At 49.4% G+C, this 16,108-nt stretch overlaps 1 protein-coding gene across 7 annotated transcripts in view; it reads right to left on the bottom strand.

Moving 5' to 3' along the window:
• The window catches only part of IGSF5 (immunoglobulin superfamily member 5), a 94,077-nt gene extending 80,809 nt beyond the window's left edge, over positions 1-13,268 (bottom strand). For 2 of the 7 annotated variants that reach the window (XM_059164753.1, XM_059164754.1), the window contains exons 1-3: positions 13,040-13,265; positions 8,878-8,956; positions 2,491-2,808 (exon numbers count right to left, since the gene is read on the bottom strand). In XM_059164753.1, coding sequence (XP_059020736.1) covers positions 2,491-2,808; positions 8,878-8,935 — 376 coding nt within the window. In that variant the 5' untranslated portion in view covers positions 8,936-8,956; positions 13,040-13,265. Of the gene's footprint in view, positions 1-2,490; positions 2,809-8,877; positions 8,957-13,039 lie in introns of all 7 variants that reach the window. The other 5 variants (XM_059164759.1, XM_059164758.1, XM_059164755.1 and 2 more) reach the window with 5 other exon arrangements.
• Positions 13,269-16,108: the final 2,840 nt, after the last annotated feature.

The following is a 16,108-nucleotide window of genomic DNA, read 5'->3' as shown; positions in this document are numbered from 1 at the left end:
TATATATATTTGTGATTCGACTTTTCCCATTGGCTTTCACAGAACTTATCAAGCAGCACGACAAACACTTTATACCAAGGTGATGACTAGAACATTCACATAGATTTTGGATGACTCAACATGGAGTTATGCAAGCTGTCTTTATTTTTATTGCTGATACACGAGGAGGAAAAAATAAATCTTTGGATAATTCGTTTTAAAAATAAAATGGATGCCTCCTCTTTTTTGAAGATTCTTTTCCCTTGAAAGAGATCCTGCTGTGTGGAGAACATTTGTTCCTCTAGGAACAAAGTGCCATTCCGGACACTGCAACCTGGGCAGTGCGACCACGTTTGGTCCCTGCTGTAAGGTTTCTTCTGCATGACCTTGGGAAAGAATTTAATCTCCATAGAAGCTTGTTTTTCCATTTGTATTAAAGCCAAAAGCTACAATAATTACCAACAAATAAAAATGCTTGTGTGGGTATATTCAGACAACTTCATAGATGCATAGCTTTGAGAAAGCTGCTATAAAACCACATGGATTGATGAACTTGATAGGCTATAAGCATATCAAGAAGTCATGCCTTTGACCCTGCTTTCTTGACCGATGGGCGCTCTCTTCCTCTCTACCTTTTCCATCTTACCTATCATCCTCAGACCCCCAAGCACAAAAAGGCACCTCACTATGGAGTCATCCATGAAATCTTGGCTTATTCTCTCTTCCCCCTTCCCGATTCAAACCTAAGCTTGTCTCCCACTCAGGGTCCTTGCCAGTCTCTCCAATGCACCAATGCTATTCATGCCTTTGCTTTATCTACTCTTCATGTAAGGTCCTTAAGGGCAAGACTCTGCCTTATCCTACTCATCTCTGAGACCCCCTTCAGATGCCTCACACAAGGGCGTGCTCTTATTGGGCAGGCAATAAGTAATAGCAGTTAGCTATATGGAGACTGCTAGAACCCAGGAGCTATTTTAAAGGCTTTACATGAACCTACTCATGTGATCCCACAACTACCCTATACTGAGAAAACTAGGGCATGAGGCGTCAGATAACATGGCCAAGGTCACACAGTTAGTAAGTGATGAAGCTGGAATCTTCATCTAGCATACAGGTCCCAGCCTGCATCATGAACCACCAGACCACTCTGGCTCCCAACTACATGTGCAATGAGCTGAACCAGACAGGACTTTGGAGTCTTCAAACCATCCTCTGTCACTGTTTCATCAAATCCTCACAGTAAACCAGCAAGGTGGGCAGGGAAGCTTTATCCCCATCTTAGAGATGAAGAAGTGGAGCCTCCTCAGGGGTCACCAAGCTGGTAATTGATGAAAGCCAAATCAGAACTCAAATCTTTGATTCCCTTTCTCCTGTGTTCATTCCCTTATACCACAAATTATTATAATAAGAATCTAGTCGTGCAAACTAAGCCAATAATCTAGGTAGTCTCAGAAAAGCACTATTCAGAAAACGTCATCAAACCTCATAAAATTGAAGACACATAAACATAAAGAGACAACAATTTGACTAACAATTGACAACAATCACTAAGAAAAAAAAAAGTAGAAATAGGTAGGCATGCATCTCTACCAAGTGTTATCAAACTGGATTTGATGCAACATTAACACAAATCCAACGTTTGGAAACTTCTCCTAGATAAGCAAATAAATAGACATAAGAAAACTTTCAAACATATGATGTGGTCTGCTGTAAGAAATGCTGCCACAGAAATCAGAAGCTCTACCAGCTCCAGTGCATCTAAAAATATCACCGAATTACAAAAAGAGTGCAAAGTGATCAAACTTTGACAAAGATGTTCTGAATTCTTGTAAAACATCCTTTTTTTCACTATATGGAGTGTTTTGGAGCATCTCACAATTGGGCATCTCACAATTCCCTCTAAGAATGAAAAATAAGTCGTCCATTACAGTAAGTTTCATTCACTCTTCTCTAAAACACTTGGTATACTTAGTGAACACACATCTTTGACTATAAGAACTTCTGGAGGCAGGAGAGAAGAGAAGATGGGCAGAGTTCAGCTGGAAAGGGGTAAAGGGTAAAGCATGATTCAAAGTGCATACAGGACGTAAGGCAAAGAGACAAAGTCAAGTGCATAAAAAACTAGAGAAAAGGCAGGATTGGCAGTCCTCCCTAAATCAAAGAGCAGTGACCACAACTGGCCTGGGGAGAATCCGGGCTAAATGTCACAAAAGCTATCAGCACTGATACAGTTCAGATGGAAAGGGGTAAGATCTGTGTTTAAGAATCTTAGTGAGAGAAACAGGAAAGGAGACGAGAGATGAGAGAAACAGCAAGAAGGGAAGTAGAAAGAGAATCAGTGAGGGAGGGGGTGAGATCGATATTCGTTGGTTTGGGATCATTCCAAGTGTAAGTCCAGGTGCCAGCAGACCCATCATCACACGTTCATGAACTCCAAAGGGTCCCTCCATTCCCCTGGTGTCTGACCCAGCAGATGCCACCTGCTCCGCTCAGGGGCCCCTGTGTACCCACCTTGGACAGAAAGGAAGGCAGAGGCATCCCGGTCGCTGTTCTGGAGGCTGCATTTGATGCGCCCGGTGTCCCCGAGCTGCACGTCATGGATTATCATCTCAGAGATGGAGTTGCTGCCCTCTTCATAGCTGGCGGAGGTAAAGCGGTTGTTGGTGATGATGGGCTCTGTGGGCGTGACGCTCAGCACCACCATGTCATTCAGAGCCCACATGATGAGCCTCCAGCCCGGCGAGACGGTGCAGTTGAAGCGAGCCTCCGAGCCCTCCAGCACCGTTGCATTCTTGGGGCCTTCTATGATTTGATAGCTGGATCCAGAAGCTGGAAGGCAGCCAGTTTTTCAAGGAGGTAAGTGAGCAGATCTATGTAAGTCAACCGTACGGTTTAACCCTTCTGTATTTACCAGCTGTGACCTCTGGAGACCCAGTGGTCAGACTCCATGTCTTCCTGACCCCGACACCATGTGACAGGAAGCCACACACCCCTCCTTTCCAATCTCTCTTCACAGTTCTCAGCGCTCCCACCAAACTGGAAGCAAAAAAAGATGTTTTCCTCAACCTCCAGAGATATGTTACCTTGAATACCCAGAGCCCAGCTCTGCCAAGAAAAGTTTTTTTCACCTTTACTATGAAATGGGAGTTATCTTCCCAGTAAAAGGGGAAGGATCTTTGATTTCCACCTCTGAGGAAATCCCAAGGCTTATCTTCACAAAGAGAATGGGGAACACTGTATGCGGTGATCACAGCCCCGTGTGTACCCTGCCCTCTTAGAGCCCCCAAGTGGGATGCTCGGGACAGTGTCTGGGCTGGAGAATAAACAAGGTCAAGAGAGAAGGAATCCAGTTGGAAAAAGACAACAGCTGCGTCCTGAGTACGCTGCCATGGAGTGATAGGTCCGTCAGTCACCAAGTATCAAGAGAACCGGACCATCATGAGTCACACTTCTCCTCTTAAGGTCCAGAAGAGACCTCAGTGGGGAGATACAAAGAGAGGGAATAGGGTAGATAGAAGGATGTGGGGATGGGCTTTCCTATTGCGAACCACCACGCGATGCGTCCGGCAGCCTCGTCCAAGTCTCACCACCCTGAGCACTGGGTTTTAAACCCCAGCAGACAGTCAGGTGCTCACAAGCGTAAGACCACGGTCTCTCAGGTGAGACTCCTGACTCAATGGACAAGCGATCTCAACTTCTCCATGCCCCACTCCCCTCAGCTGCAAACACAGTCACTAATACTATGGCAACTTGTTTCAAAAGCCAAATATGATAATCCACTTGACGTCCTTCAGAGGACCCCCAAGCCCTCAGCAAATGTCATTTCTATGTGACATGCAACAAGCCAAGGATGTCACAGATTGAAGTAAAATTTCTTCCTTCACCCTTTACACCACATTCAACCCTTAGCTCACCAGATGCACCATGACTCCAGTGAAATCTGGAGTGACAGCTCCTGACTGGTATTCCACATGGGGTACAACAAGGGCTCTCCAGCTCATGTGACCTCAGCCATAGTCACCTGAGATGGATTGCTCTACACCAGAAGAGCTCAGGATATCTTCTGGGCATGTAGGACCGAAGTTCTAATCATCTTAGAGGAGCCAACCAGCAGTGAAAGTTTTCAAGGCCTTCCCGTGTTTGCAATAAAAATTCAAAGTAGAACTTGCACAGCAAATGATAGTCTTCAAAATCTCTGAATGCTCATGTTTTTACCACCTATTGTTTAACAACAAAGAAGTAAAGAGCAGCAATGCCCAGGACTTGGACCACAGCGGTGAGCTGAGACCCAAACTCGGACCTTCTCTCTTTCTTCCTTTCCCTTCTGATCTCACTCAGGGTTTACAGCAAAAAGGACCCCTGGCAGACCATGCCCGGTGGTTTCTTCTCAGCCCTACCTGCTTCATCAGTAAGACAACAATGGATTCCTCTGACTTTCCGGAGCTTTATGATTCTGGTGGGTCCACGGGGCAGCCAGCTATATACACTGATGGCCCCAAATCACTACAGCCCCCCGCCCTTCCAGCTTCATAAGGTCAACTTGTATTACAGGTTCTAAAAGAATCTCATTACAGCTCTACAGCTTCCTGGGGAGACACCACACCCTGGACAGGCATTATCATGTTAACACATCACCTGAGCGCCCAGGATGCACTGTCTGCTGCACAGACAGTGTCCCAGAGGCAAACAGGACCCACGGGAGAGGCAGCCAGGATCAAGGTCAAGGAAGGGATCCTGTGGAGTCCAAAGAGGCAGAACCGAGGGCAAATCAGAATTAACTAAAACGGTTGCTGTGTTTGGGTAAGCATGATGGCTATTCATTTTTTTTTTCTTTTTGGAGGGAGGGGGGTCTCTGGGTGTGATAGGAAATGAGAGATGGTGAGATCCTAAAAGAACAGCCACTACTGGGTATCCTCCCTTATCCCTGGACAAGTGCCTCTGATCCAAGGATCCCTTTGATCTGGGATTTTAGAAAAAGAAAAAAGCTTGAGGAGGGAAATCAGAATTGATTCCCCAGGGAAGCCACATCCTCTGTGACAACTCAGCTCTTTCTACAAGCCCTGAGCTGCACCTTAAGAAGAAGGACAAAAGAAAAAAAAGAGCCAAATCTACACCCTGAGGAAAGACACACACTCTCTCCACCCCACAGTGTGACAACAGTGCTCTTCTCCTGTTCCTGATGCAGGTCACAAGAGCTAAGTGGACAGAACCCAGGTTTGGATGTGGACAGAACTCGGACGGCTGAGACCCTGGCTTCCCCGCCAGGAGCTCTGTCCAAGCAGTCCCACTGAATACGCAGACCCGTTCAGAACCATGACTCCCTCATGGCCTGGTGGGGGTAGACAGCTTATTTCACTCCAAGCCAGCAGACTGCTGCGTGTGACCAAGACAACACGTAGGCCACATACCTTACTTCACAGGTGGGAGGTGAGGCAGAGGAAGACCAAATGGGAACACCTTGAGTTTGAGCCTGCCCTCTAAATTAAACAGGAGGCACCCCGTCTTAAGCACTCCATTCCCCTGACAGCGTCACCCGCAGTCTTGGCTTCCCACCATGGGTAAACCCATCGTTAGGCCTGCCTCGTGACTCAGAAGCTATATCCTGATAATGTGAGGTCCTGGAGCCTCCTTCCTCTCCCTGAGTCCTATCAGCTATGGTGTGTGTAACCCTGCCCTGTACAGAAAAAATAGGAGAAAACTGTAAATAAGACCTTCATCAAACACAAAACCTGCCTTTCCTTCTCCTCCCCCTTTCATTCTGTAGAGCAAACAGGCAAATTGGGGCAGAGCCACGGCAAAGATCAGGGTCCCCCTCCCAGACACTTCCCTGGCTGCCAACTGTGGTGGTCGCCCAACTCAGGAGTCGATCCACTTCCAGGATCCTCACTCACACGCATACTCTAATTTCCATCTTAGCATCCCAACACCTTGCTTCCTCCCCTGCCGTGGATCCTACTCCACCAGGCATCTCTATGAATGACGGGCTGCAGCCCCGACTGAAGTGCATCTCTTTGAGTCACTGCATCTTCCCATCTGCAAAATGGGAATCACTCCAACAGTAGCTCCTCTGCCTGCTTCCGTGCCTCCCACCAGCCCTCCATCACTTGATCCTAAACATGGATGATACCAACCTTCTGCAAAAGCGGTCTCATAGCTCCCTGTGGGAGCAGCTGGCCGTCTCCCTGGCAGGAGGTTAGACCCCCCTATTCTTCCACTCTCCTCCAGCAGGCTCCTCACTGTACCTGAGGACCCCTCACCTTCCCCCTTCTCTTACTCAGCACTGGAAAGGAATCAAAAAGCAGACAATTAAAAGCAGAAGGGTCAAAGGGAAATGAAATGGATTTAGCAGCAGAGAAATGGTTTGGTATGACAGCTCTGAGAAAGAAAACGGGAGTCGGAACACATCAGCGATTGGGACAGCCGGGAAGGAAACTGGGAAGTGAGGGAGGGGTTCTGAAACACCTGCAGAGTCCCCGCAATCACTGCGGTGCCACCAGCACCCAGAACTGTTATCTACATGACAACCAACCAGTGGGATCTTCTCAGCAAACCAGTGTGATCACAGACCCCTCCTCCACCTCCCACCTCCATATTCAGACTTTGTTTAAATATTTTAAGCACATCCACTTTAGATAAAGAGCAGATAACCCTTACCATTACCACATTTTAAGACCTTACTTAGTCTCACATTAACCTCCTTCTGCCCCAAACTCCAGACTCCGGCCACCAGACTATCCTAAATTTATCAAACTTACCAAGTCTTTCTGGCCCCAGGGCCTTTGCACAGACAGTGATCAGCCTGGCATACCAGTCTTGCTTACACCTCAGCTCCCAGTCTAGTTGTCTCCTCCCCAGGGAAGCCTTCCCAGACTATTAGGTTGAATTATCCTATAACTGGCTTTCAAATTGTAGAAGCAATTATCACAATGGTGATTTTATATTGATTTTTCACCTAATGCCTGATTCCCCTGCTAGACTGTAAGATATTTGTTAGCAGGGACTATGCCTGGTTTTGCTCATCGCCACATCCCAGTGCCTGCAATTAAATGGCACCGAACAGGCCCTCAGGGAATACTCACTGAGTAAATAAGTAAGGGTGTTGGGTTCTAAATAACCCATTACACTGGGGAAGGTAGAGAGGAGAGAGCTGACAGGAACCCGTTGGATGCACAGAGACACATGAAAGTGTCTCTACTCCAAGACTTTCCAAGATGAAACATCCAAGGGGCTCAGGCTTTTGTGATGGACCCCATCTCCCCGGGGGCATAGGAATTAGCCCATACCCTCTTCCCTCCTGGAACAACCATCTCCACGCCTCAACCAGAGCCATCCCTTTGTCCAAAATAGAGAGTCGGGGAAAAATACCTCAGAAAAACGGTAGACCCCCTGGCATATCAGTTTCCTGCTGAGCTGCTAGAAGAGATCTTTGCTGCTGTGGCTGAAATAGCCACGGTAGAGCCTTGTCCTTAAAATGTGTGCTGAGTGTGTGGTCTACTAGCCCCAAGATAAGTTCTAAGCTCCACACGAGTGGGGACAGTGTTCACTCTCCACTCTACAAACAAATGTTTATCCAGCAGCTACTAAACATCTCTCACTGTGCACTGTAAGCCAGGAGTTTCCAAACATCTTGGTGCCCAAAAACTTGTAACACCACAGCCTGGTCCCCTGGGTTTAATGTCTCCACACACCCAAACCAAAACTCACAAAACAGTCCCTACTGCCCATAACACACCCCAATAGTCCCTATACTGTTTTATGTCTTTTCCGTTTTTTCAATAAATATTGAATATTGGGGGAGGGGATATCGAGTTTCTGAAAGGGGGCATTCGTGGGAGGTGCTTGATGTCACTGTTGATACACGAAGGTATTCAGTTTGTGAAAAGTCATCAAACGGCACCTCTATGACTTGTGTGCTTTTCTCTATGTTTATTATGCTTAAGTACAATGCCTTCAAGTCACCACATAAGGAATACAGCGCAGATAGCTTTGCAGTTTAAAACCTAGTTGAGGGGTGCCTGGGTGGCTCAGTGGGTTAAGCCTCTGCCTTCGGCTCAGGTCATGATCCCAGGGTCCTGGGATCGAGCCCCGCGTCAGGCTCTCTGCTCAGTGGGGAGCCTGCTTCCTCCTCTCTCTCTCTGCCTGCCTCTCTGCTTACTTGTGATCTCTGCCTGTCAAATAAAAAAATAAATCTTAAAAAAAAAAAAAAAGCACCTAGTTGAGAAGACAAGACAAACACATCCGAAGAAAAGAAATCTAGACAAGACATAATGAGAGAAAGCTGGGGGAGCCAACTCCACGCGCCCTAAGGACCCCTTAGTCTGCTCGCTCCTTCTCCTGCAAAGTGAAGTCAGATCAGGAGGCCCTGGCCAGGGATACCCTGGAGTCCATGCCAGCTCACACCCTGAGGGAGATCCAGGATGAGGAGAAGCCGATGGGAGAAATGTCAGGCCTCACAGGCATCCACATGCCCCTCCCCCCGCCGCCCCGTCAATAAACAGGAGCTGGGATTATCACCCTGAACACTGCCAGGTCAGGAGGGCTTCAGGCAGGAGGAATTGGGCCTTCCTTGAAGGCCAAGTATACATGGAAGAAGAGAAAACCAGGAAGAGGTTGGGACATTTCAGTAAGAGCATGAGCATGGGAAGGTACAGAAGGCAAAGACCCACACCAGCCACAACCCAATGAACAGGACTATTGGGCCAGATGCCCATGAAGGACTTCTCCCACAGCTCAGTCAGCAGAGCTGGGAAATGGGCCCAACCGGAGAGAGCCCACTGTGGGAAGGGCCCAAGGCAGAAGCTTCTGGCAGTCACCTGTCCAGGCTGCCTCCTCTGGGTTCCCTTCTGCCCACTTCAGCGGATGCCCATGAAAGTTCCACCAAGCTCCCAAGAGCCCTACCTGCCAGCCCGGCCAGGACAACCAGTGTGGCCGGGATGCCTTTCCAGCTGCTCTCCATCCCCACACGTTTTCTTCACCCCTGGAGAAACAAAGCAGGCAGGTCACAGTCTGCCACGGATGAACATCTGCCATTCCGTGCACACAGAGCCCCTCCTAGCTCATGGATCCATGGATGGGTTAGAGCTTCTCGGCATGGTCACGGCACCAGCCACCCCCTTCCACCTGCTGGATCAGAAGCTCCAGGGGCAAGCCCAGAGATCTGTCTAAGCAATGCAACAAGGAGCCAGTTCTGGCATGTGCTCAAGTTTGAGAATCACTGTATTAATTGATCTTACTCCCAAGCCCATGTATAAATTACAGAATGCAGATGGTATACCATTCCCGCGGAAGCCCTCACCAAGATGCAGGGGTGCGGGCTTACTGCTCTTCATTTCAATCATGGTGTTTTAATCACTGGGAAAAAGAAATCCTGCCTATGAGAAGTTCACATTATCAAAAAGAGGGAAAAAAATAGAACATAAGCTTATTAGAAGGTGCCAAAGCTATGAAGAAAAATAGAATAGGAGAGTGTGTACAAGTGTGCATGGGGTGGGCTGGCTCTGACCACAATTAGGGAAGTTGGAGAAAGGCTCCCGAGAAGCTGCCCTGTGAACAGTGAAGGAGGCGAGGTTGACAGCCCCGGGGGCATCTTCAGAGGAGCTTTCCAGGCAGCAGAGCAGCAGGTACAAAGGCCCTGGGGTGGGAAGGTGCCTGGCATGTTTGAGAGGGCTGCAGGGCTGGGGCAGAGCGAGGAGCGAGGGAGAGGGGAGAGGTCAGAGCTAGAGGAGGCCAGGGTAGACTGAGTGAGGCCTCACTGGCCCCTTGACAGCACAGGGAGACCCTGGCATGTCCACCTCTTGGCCCTTCCTTTGAATCCCTTGTTCTTGGATAACCCTCTGCTCACCCTACACCCCACATGCTACCTTGTGATTTCCCCTTCTCCCCTGCGACCAGCCTATGTGATGAAGTCACATGCTCCAGGAGGTCCCACTGGAGTGTTTAAAGGACATCACGCCTGAACAGGCCGGGAACTGTCCGCAAACACGACAGACCCTTAGCCGCAGAAAAGGGTCTTTTTCTTTCAAACATTCTTCAACACCACCATGTGGCACACAGCTCCCTAACCGGGGAATGGTTTTCTGTGGCTTTGGCATGGACAGAGATTTCAGGGCCCCATCAGCCAGTGGGGGAGAACCCGGGGGAGCCCAACCAAACCCTCCAAAATGTGGGGTGCTGGGTTCCGGAAGAAACACCTCCCCAACCGTGAGATTTTGTCGCGAGCTGACACCTCTCCAGGGCTTCAGTCCCCTTTTTTCTAGTACAGACCAAAAGAGACAGACCTCACAGCAACACACAAGCAGAAATACAAGCAGGGAGACAGGGCACAGACTAAAACCCGCCACGCCTCAGTCTGCAGAGCACACAGCATGCAGGTCGCAAAGACACCTGAGCGGTGGTTTGAAGCATGGCAAAGATACTCAGCCCTGTAACCCACTTTCCCTCCTAGCGAGATCCTGGGCATTCACAACTCACGAGGAGAAACATAGGCTTTCTACCCCTTTTGTTTCTCCGATGTGTTGGGAAAGCAAAACTGAGCATATGTGCTCAACCATAACCACTCGTGGGCTTAAGGTAAAATTCAAAGAATGTGTGCCATGGCCCCAGTGGCGGTGGACCCCGCCCCGGCGGTAATCTAAAACAGGCTTAGGGACCCGCACAAATACGTCTAGCAGCAAGTGCACAAATACCCGAAGTGAAATCACAGCCTTCCCGGACCGGTTCCAGATCCCAAATCATGAAGCGCCAAATAAATCATTTACTGTCAAAGTTCGATGAGCACAAGGCAGCAGGCCAGGCACCGCACCAGTCCACTGCGGGTGTAGCCCAGAGAGCTGCACCCCAGCAGCAGCTGGAGGCGAAGCTGAACCATCACATCATAGAAGCTTACACATTTCACCGAAAGCAATAAATGCCAGGGGTGCAGCCAGCGCTATTGAGACTGCGGTGGTGGCGTAAGGTCCACCGCGGATGCTGATAACCCAGCTGAATGGGGCGCCGGCCTGCGGCCAGAGGGCTGCGTTTGCCGCAGGCTCCGTTCTGCCGCCGTCCTCTCGGGCCCTGGCCTCTCCGTCGCACCGGCACTTGGTTTCCACAGAGCCCAGCGGAACCCCCAGGGCGGGCGGGTCAGGAGCTCCGGAGAGCTGCAGGACCTCGAGCGGGATTCCCGCAGACGCTGATGCGCGCCCGGCTCCCTGTGAGGGTGCGTGCCGTCAGGAAGCCGATTTCAAGTTTTAACTGAACTCAGACATTTCGCTTTAATTAAATTAGAACCTATGGCAAGTAATTTGCAAGTTAATATCTCTAGGGAGAAGCGGGACAGATCCCTGAGTTGATCTCATTCCTTTTGTGATGGAAGATTGGAAGTGCCCCCTTCCACCAAGAACCATAAGATACCTGGGAATAAACCTAACCAAAGAGGTAAAGGATCTGTGCTCAAGGAACTACAGAACACTCATGAAAGAAATTGAAGAAGACACAGAAAGATGGAAGACCATTCCATGCTCTTGGATCGGAAGAATAAACATTGTTAAAATGTCTATACTGCCTAGAGTGATCTATACTTTTAATGCCATTCTGATCAAAATTCCACCAGTATTCTTCAAAGAGCTGGAGCAAATAATCCAAAAATTTGTATGGAATCGGAAGAGACCCCGAATTGCTAAGGAAATGTTGAAAAACAAAAATAAAACTGGGGGCATCACCTTACCTGATTTCAAGCTTTACTACAAAGCTGTGATCACCAAGACAGCATGGTACTGGCATAAAAACAGACACATAGACCAGTGGAACAGAGTGGAGAGCCCAGATATGGACCCTCAACTCTATGGTCAAATAATCTCCAACAAAACAGGAAAAAATATACAGTGGGAAAAAGACAGTCTCTTCAATAAATGGTGCTGGGAAAACTGGACAGCTGTATGTAGAAGAATGAAACTCGACCATTCTCTTATACCATACAAAGATAAACTCAAAATGGATAAAAGACCTCAACGTGAGGCAGGAATCCATCCGAATCCTAGAGGAGCACAGAGGCAGTGACCTCTTCGGATAGGGTGAGAAGATGCAAAGCCTCCTTAAGATCTCACACCTGGGGCGCTTGGGGGGCTCCGTGGGTTAACGCCTCTGCCTTCGGCTCAGGTCATGATCCCAGGGTCCTGGGATGGAGCCCCCAATGGGGCTCTCTGCTCAGCAGGGAGCCTGCTCCCCCCCCCATCCCTGCCTCTGCCTACTTGTGATCTCTCTCTCTCTCTCTGTCAAATAAATAAATAAAATCTTTAAAAAAAAAAAATCTCACACCTTATTAAACGGTATGGCACAGGCAGGGCTGAACCACCAACCAGCCCCCTACTGCCCAGACAAGGCAAAAACAGAAGGCGTGGTCTCAGGGAGGGCAGTGCTGGACTTTACCATCTCACTCGACGCCCCACACACAAGCCCTTCTTTCTGGGGCCTGGGAAGTAGCTTGAGATGGTAAAATCCGAAGGCGCCTGCCGGCATTCTGTTCCAGGCAGCGGCCTGAAGCCGAGACCCGACAGGATGGACAAGGGCCCCTCAGGGTGACTGAGAGTCAGCCGTCGCAAAATCCGTGCAAGGGGCGGCCTGCAGCCGTCGGGGCGTTCCTGTGACTGGCACCAGCTCAGCCCGGCGTCCGGCGACCCGCGGGGACTTCAGAGCGGCTCCCCTTCCCTTCCCACAAACGGCGTTTGCAGGTGCGTGCGCTGGACAGCGGAGCCGCCCGCATTTTCCAGCGCGGGAAGCCTGAGCTCCCAGACTGCGGCGCCTCGGCTTTCCCTGCGCGCGGAGCGCAGCGCGCTGTGACAGGGGCTCCCGCTCCAGGAGCAAGTCTCCTGAATTCCGAAACGCCCAGGGCAGCCCCCTTTTAATGTTTAACTCTGCGTCCCTTGGGCACACACAACGAGTGTGTGTTTGCTGGCGGGACGCTTTTCCTGGGACAGCAGCTAGAGGCCTGCGGCCGGGCGACCCGCCCCTCAGCCGAGACAGGTGCCTGGGGACCAGCCCGCTGGACAGACAGACGCCCGGCCGCTGGCTGGAGCTGCCTTACCTCGGGCAGGAAGGCCTCCTTCCTCTTCGGGGCTTCAGAGGAGGTTCTCGGATCCCCGGGGCTTCTGGCCACGGTTCGGCCTCATTCCGCGCGGACGCAGGAACGCCCCTGTGCGGCCCCCGGAGAATCCCGACCCACGTCACCGGCTAACAGGAAGTTCCCGGCGAAATGGCTCTCCCACGTCACAGGCCAGGCTATAAAAACAGAGGTGGCCTCTGCCTGCCACCCGCCTCTCGCTCCCAGAAGGTGAGCGTGCCCCAGAGTTGACATTTTTCCTGCTAATCATTAGCCAGCCCCAAACAGCAGCCTGGGCAGTGCGGTGGGGCTGGACACGCCACGGCCGCCTCGGGGTCACGGCCGCGGGCCCTGGGCCTCCGCCCCGGCTCCTCCCCCGGGCCGCTCTCAGTCCTGGTCCCGCAGCCCTGCCTGCGCCCCGTGGGCCTGGCCGGTGGTCACTCTTGCCCAGGCTGGGGGTCCTTCCCGCCCCAGGACGCGGGTCTGGACAACCTTGCCGCCCTCTGGCGTCAGTGCAGGCCCGGGGCTGGCGGAGCCGGTTCCTTCTCTGGGCCTGGCACCCGCACCGCTGCAAGAACAGGTTTTTGGCTGAAAGGAAAGAAGCCCTGAGGGGGGAGCCTTCTGGAATGTGGCCACCCCGCACTCTGCGTGAACAAAGGAACTTGGCTTCTCCAACCACTGTGGAAACTTCTGGAAAAGGCCACCACCTGGAATCCGCTGCGTAGCCCGGTCCTGAACGGTTTGCTCTCTGCGGTTCTCTCTGAGCGTCTGGCTTGTCTCCCTCCATGCGTTTTCATCTTGTCTGGGGACTCAGGGTCAAGGGCCTCTAAACAGAATAGCCACCAGCATGTGGGTCATGTACTCCGCGGAAGACACCGACACAAATCAGTCCCGGTGGGGAGGGGATGTTCTCCCCGGCTGAACAGGATCAGAATACGTTCCAAAACATGCACCTTTGGCATGAAGATTACTTTAAGCTGAAAATATTTGACATTTAACCAACTTTTTTGAAAAGCCTTCTCAGAGCTTCCCTTTGCTGACTGAAAGCAGTCACTACTGGGAAATAAGGCTGCCATAAATTCTTCTTCAGGATGGATCTACCCGCAGAAGGGGGAACACTAATAAAGCCTATTCCAGACTCCTTCTCCACAGGGAGCTTGTGACCCAGAATAAGATTGAAAGACCACTCTTATGTATAGATAAGGTATAGATAAACATTATCACAAATTTTCCCATCTCCTGTCGCTTCTCCTGAAAATCTATTTGTCCTTCCACAAACAAAAACAAAACCAAACAAAACCTGCTTGTTTTTCCCATAAGAAGCCTTCCTTTCTCCCCTTCACTTTCCCCTACTAAAGTATGTAAGTCAGTAACTAACCACTTAGTAAGCCAGAAAAATCCTTTGTTATGCATGCAGAATAAACCTTTATCTTGTTAACCTGTCTTCTGTCCATTTAATTCTCAAGTCCCAGGCATGGCACCTAAGAGGGTTAAGGAAAGCATTTTTTTTTTTCCTCCTTCCCTACAAGGTCCTGTGCTGAAGCTGGTCATAAAAAATGGTGAGCAAAACAGATTCCAGGAGGCCATGCATGAGTCAAATAATCTCCCCAATACACCCAGGGCTGTAGCCTTTTATTTATGAGTTATGTCCTCAAAGGCCAAGCATAGTTCAAAACTCAAATAATTCCAGAACAATGAGCCACAAAAATGAATGACTAAGAAAAGGGTTAAGGTATAGGCAGGGAGAGATAGGAGGTCCGCTTTCCCCTGACTAGACCCACATAGGTGGCTCTGTGACCAGGCTCACAGAAAACCCAGATATGGAAATGCTTAGGGGTCCGAAACCAGTTTGTCACAAATGTCATAGACAGGTATTTTCATCATAGTTACAAACAGACCACTGAAAGTTACCAGACTTTCACTCAAAGTAGACAACGGTGCTACCAGTGACTTGTCAAGATTTAAATTCCTTGATCAGTTTTCTAGAAAAGACTAACCATAGTGGGAACCCACTCAGGACCTCTGTCACTCTAAAGAGCTTTCCTTCTCTGCTCTCACCTTCACTTAATAAACTTTCACTTCACATCACCCTATTGTCCACAAGAAACTCATTCTTCAACTCGGTGAGACAACTCTACAATCATACAACATGAAAACCCAAGACCAGTGTAGCTGATTTTTTCCCCCTGATACACCTTTTAAAATTTCCTCAGTTCCAATCCTACTATTTAGTCTCAGTCAGTACCAAGAGTCAGGAAGACTGGCCTTCGGAGCACAGGCTTAGCCTCAGCACGACTACTGGAGAATATGGTTAAGACCTTCTAGAAACTTTAAGTTACGATAACAATGTGTAGGAGGGCGAAAAAAATGTTCTTACATCCTCCTTGGTTTTGTGGCATGGGTTCTGAAAATTAAACTGACAAAAGACAGATTAACAAGAGAAAAACAAGAGAATAGTGAGAGTTTATTGATCTAGACAGCCTGCATACAGACAGGGGAAACTCAGTGCTGAGGAACCCAAAGGAGTCTTCACAAGACAATACATCTGAAGAGAACTGACAGGACCAAGGAGAAGAAATGTAGGCTTCTACACATGGCAAACCGTGGATAGGTGAATGCTTGGGGGAGACTTAAAGGAAGAGGAGGTTGTGCAAGGTTTGTTTTGTAGAACCTGGTAAGAGTGTCCCATGGTTAAAATCATAGCTTTGCCCTTCTCCATACAGGAGAGGAGAGGGCACACTTTGTTTGGGGTCTTCTGTTCCTCAGTACTTGTTATAAAGCCTTCCAATCTTGAATGTGTGTGTACGCGCGTGTGTATGTCTATGACTATGTCTACATGTGTATGACGAGTATAACTTATAACTTTTTATTGAAGTATTATATATCATCTTATATACAAAATCTGCTGTTTGTTTTTTACCTAACCCACTAAACTGGATTGGATAGTGTCTCCCCAAAATTCCTATCTGCCGAGAACTTCAGAATCTGTTCTTATTTGGAAATAGGGTCTCAGCAGATATAACTGGTTACATTAGGTGAGATCATATTGCATTA

Source organism: Mustela lutreola, chromosome 2 (assembly GCF_030435805.1).
Source record: "Mustela lutreola isolate mMusLut2 chromosome 2, mMusLut2.pri, whole genome shotgun sequence".
In the NCBI taxonomy this organism is placed as follows: Eukaryota; Metazoa; Chordata; class Mammalia; order Carnivora; family Mustelidae; genus Mustela; species Mustela lutreola.
The sequence above is the reverse complement of the archived record's forward strand: the minus strand, read 5'-3'. Positions and strand labels throughout refer to the sequence as shown.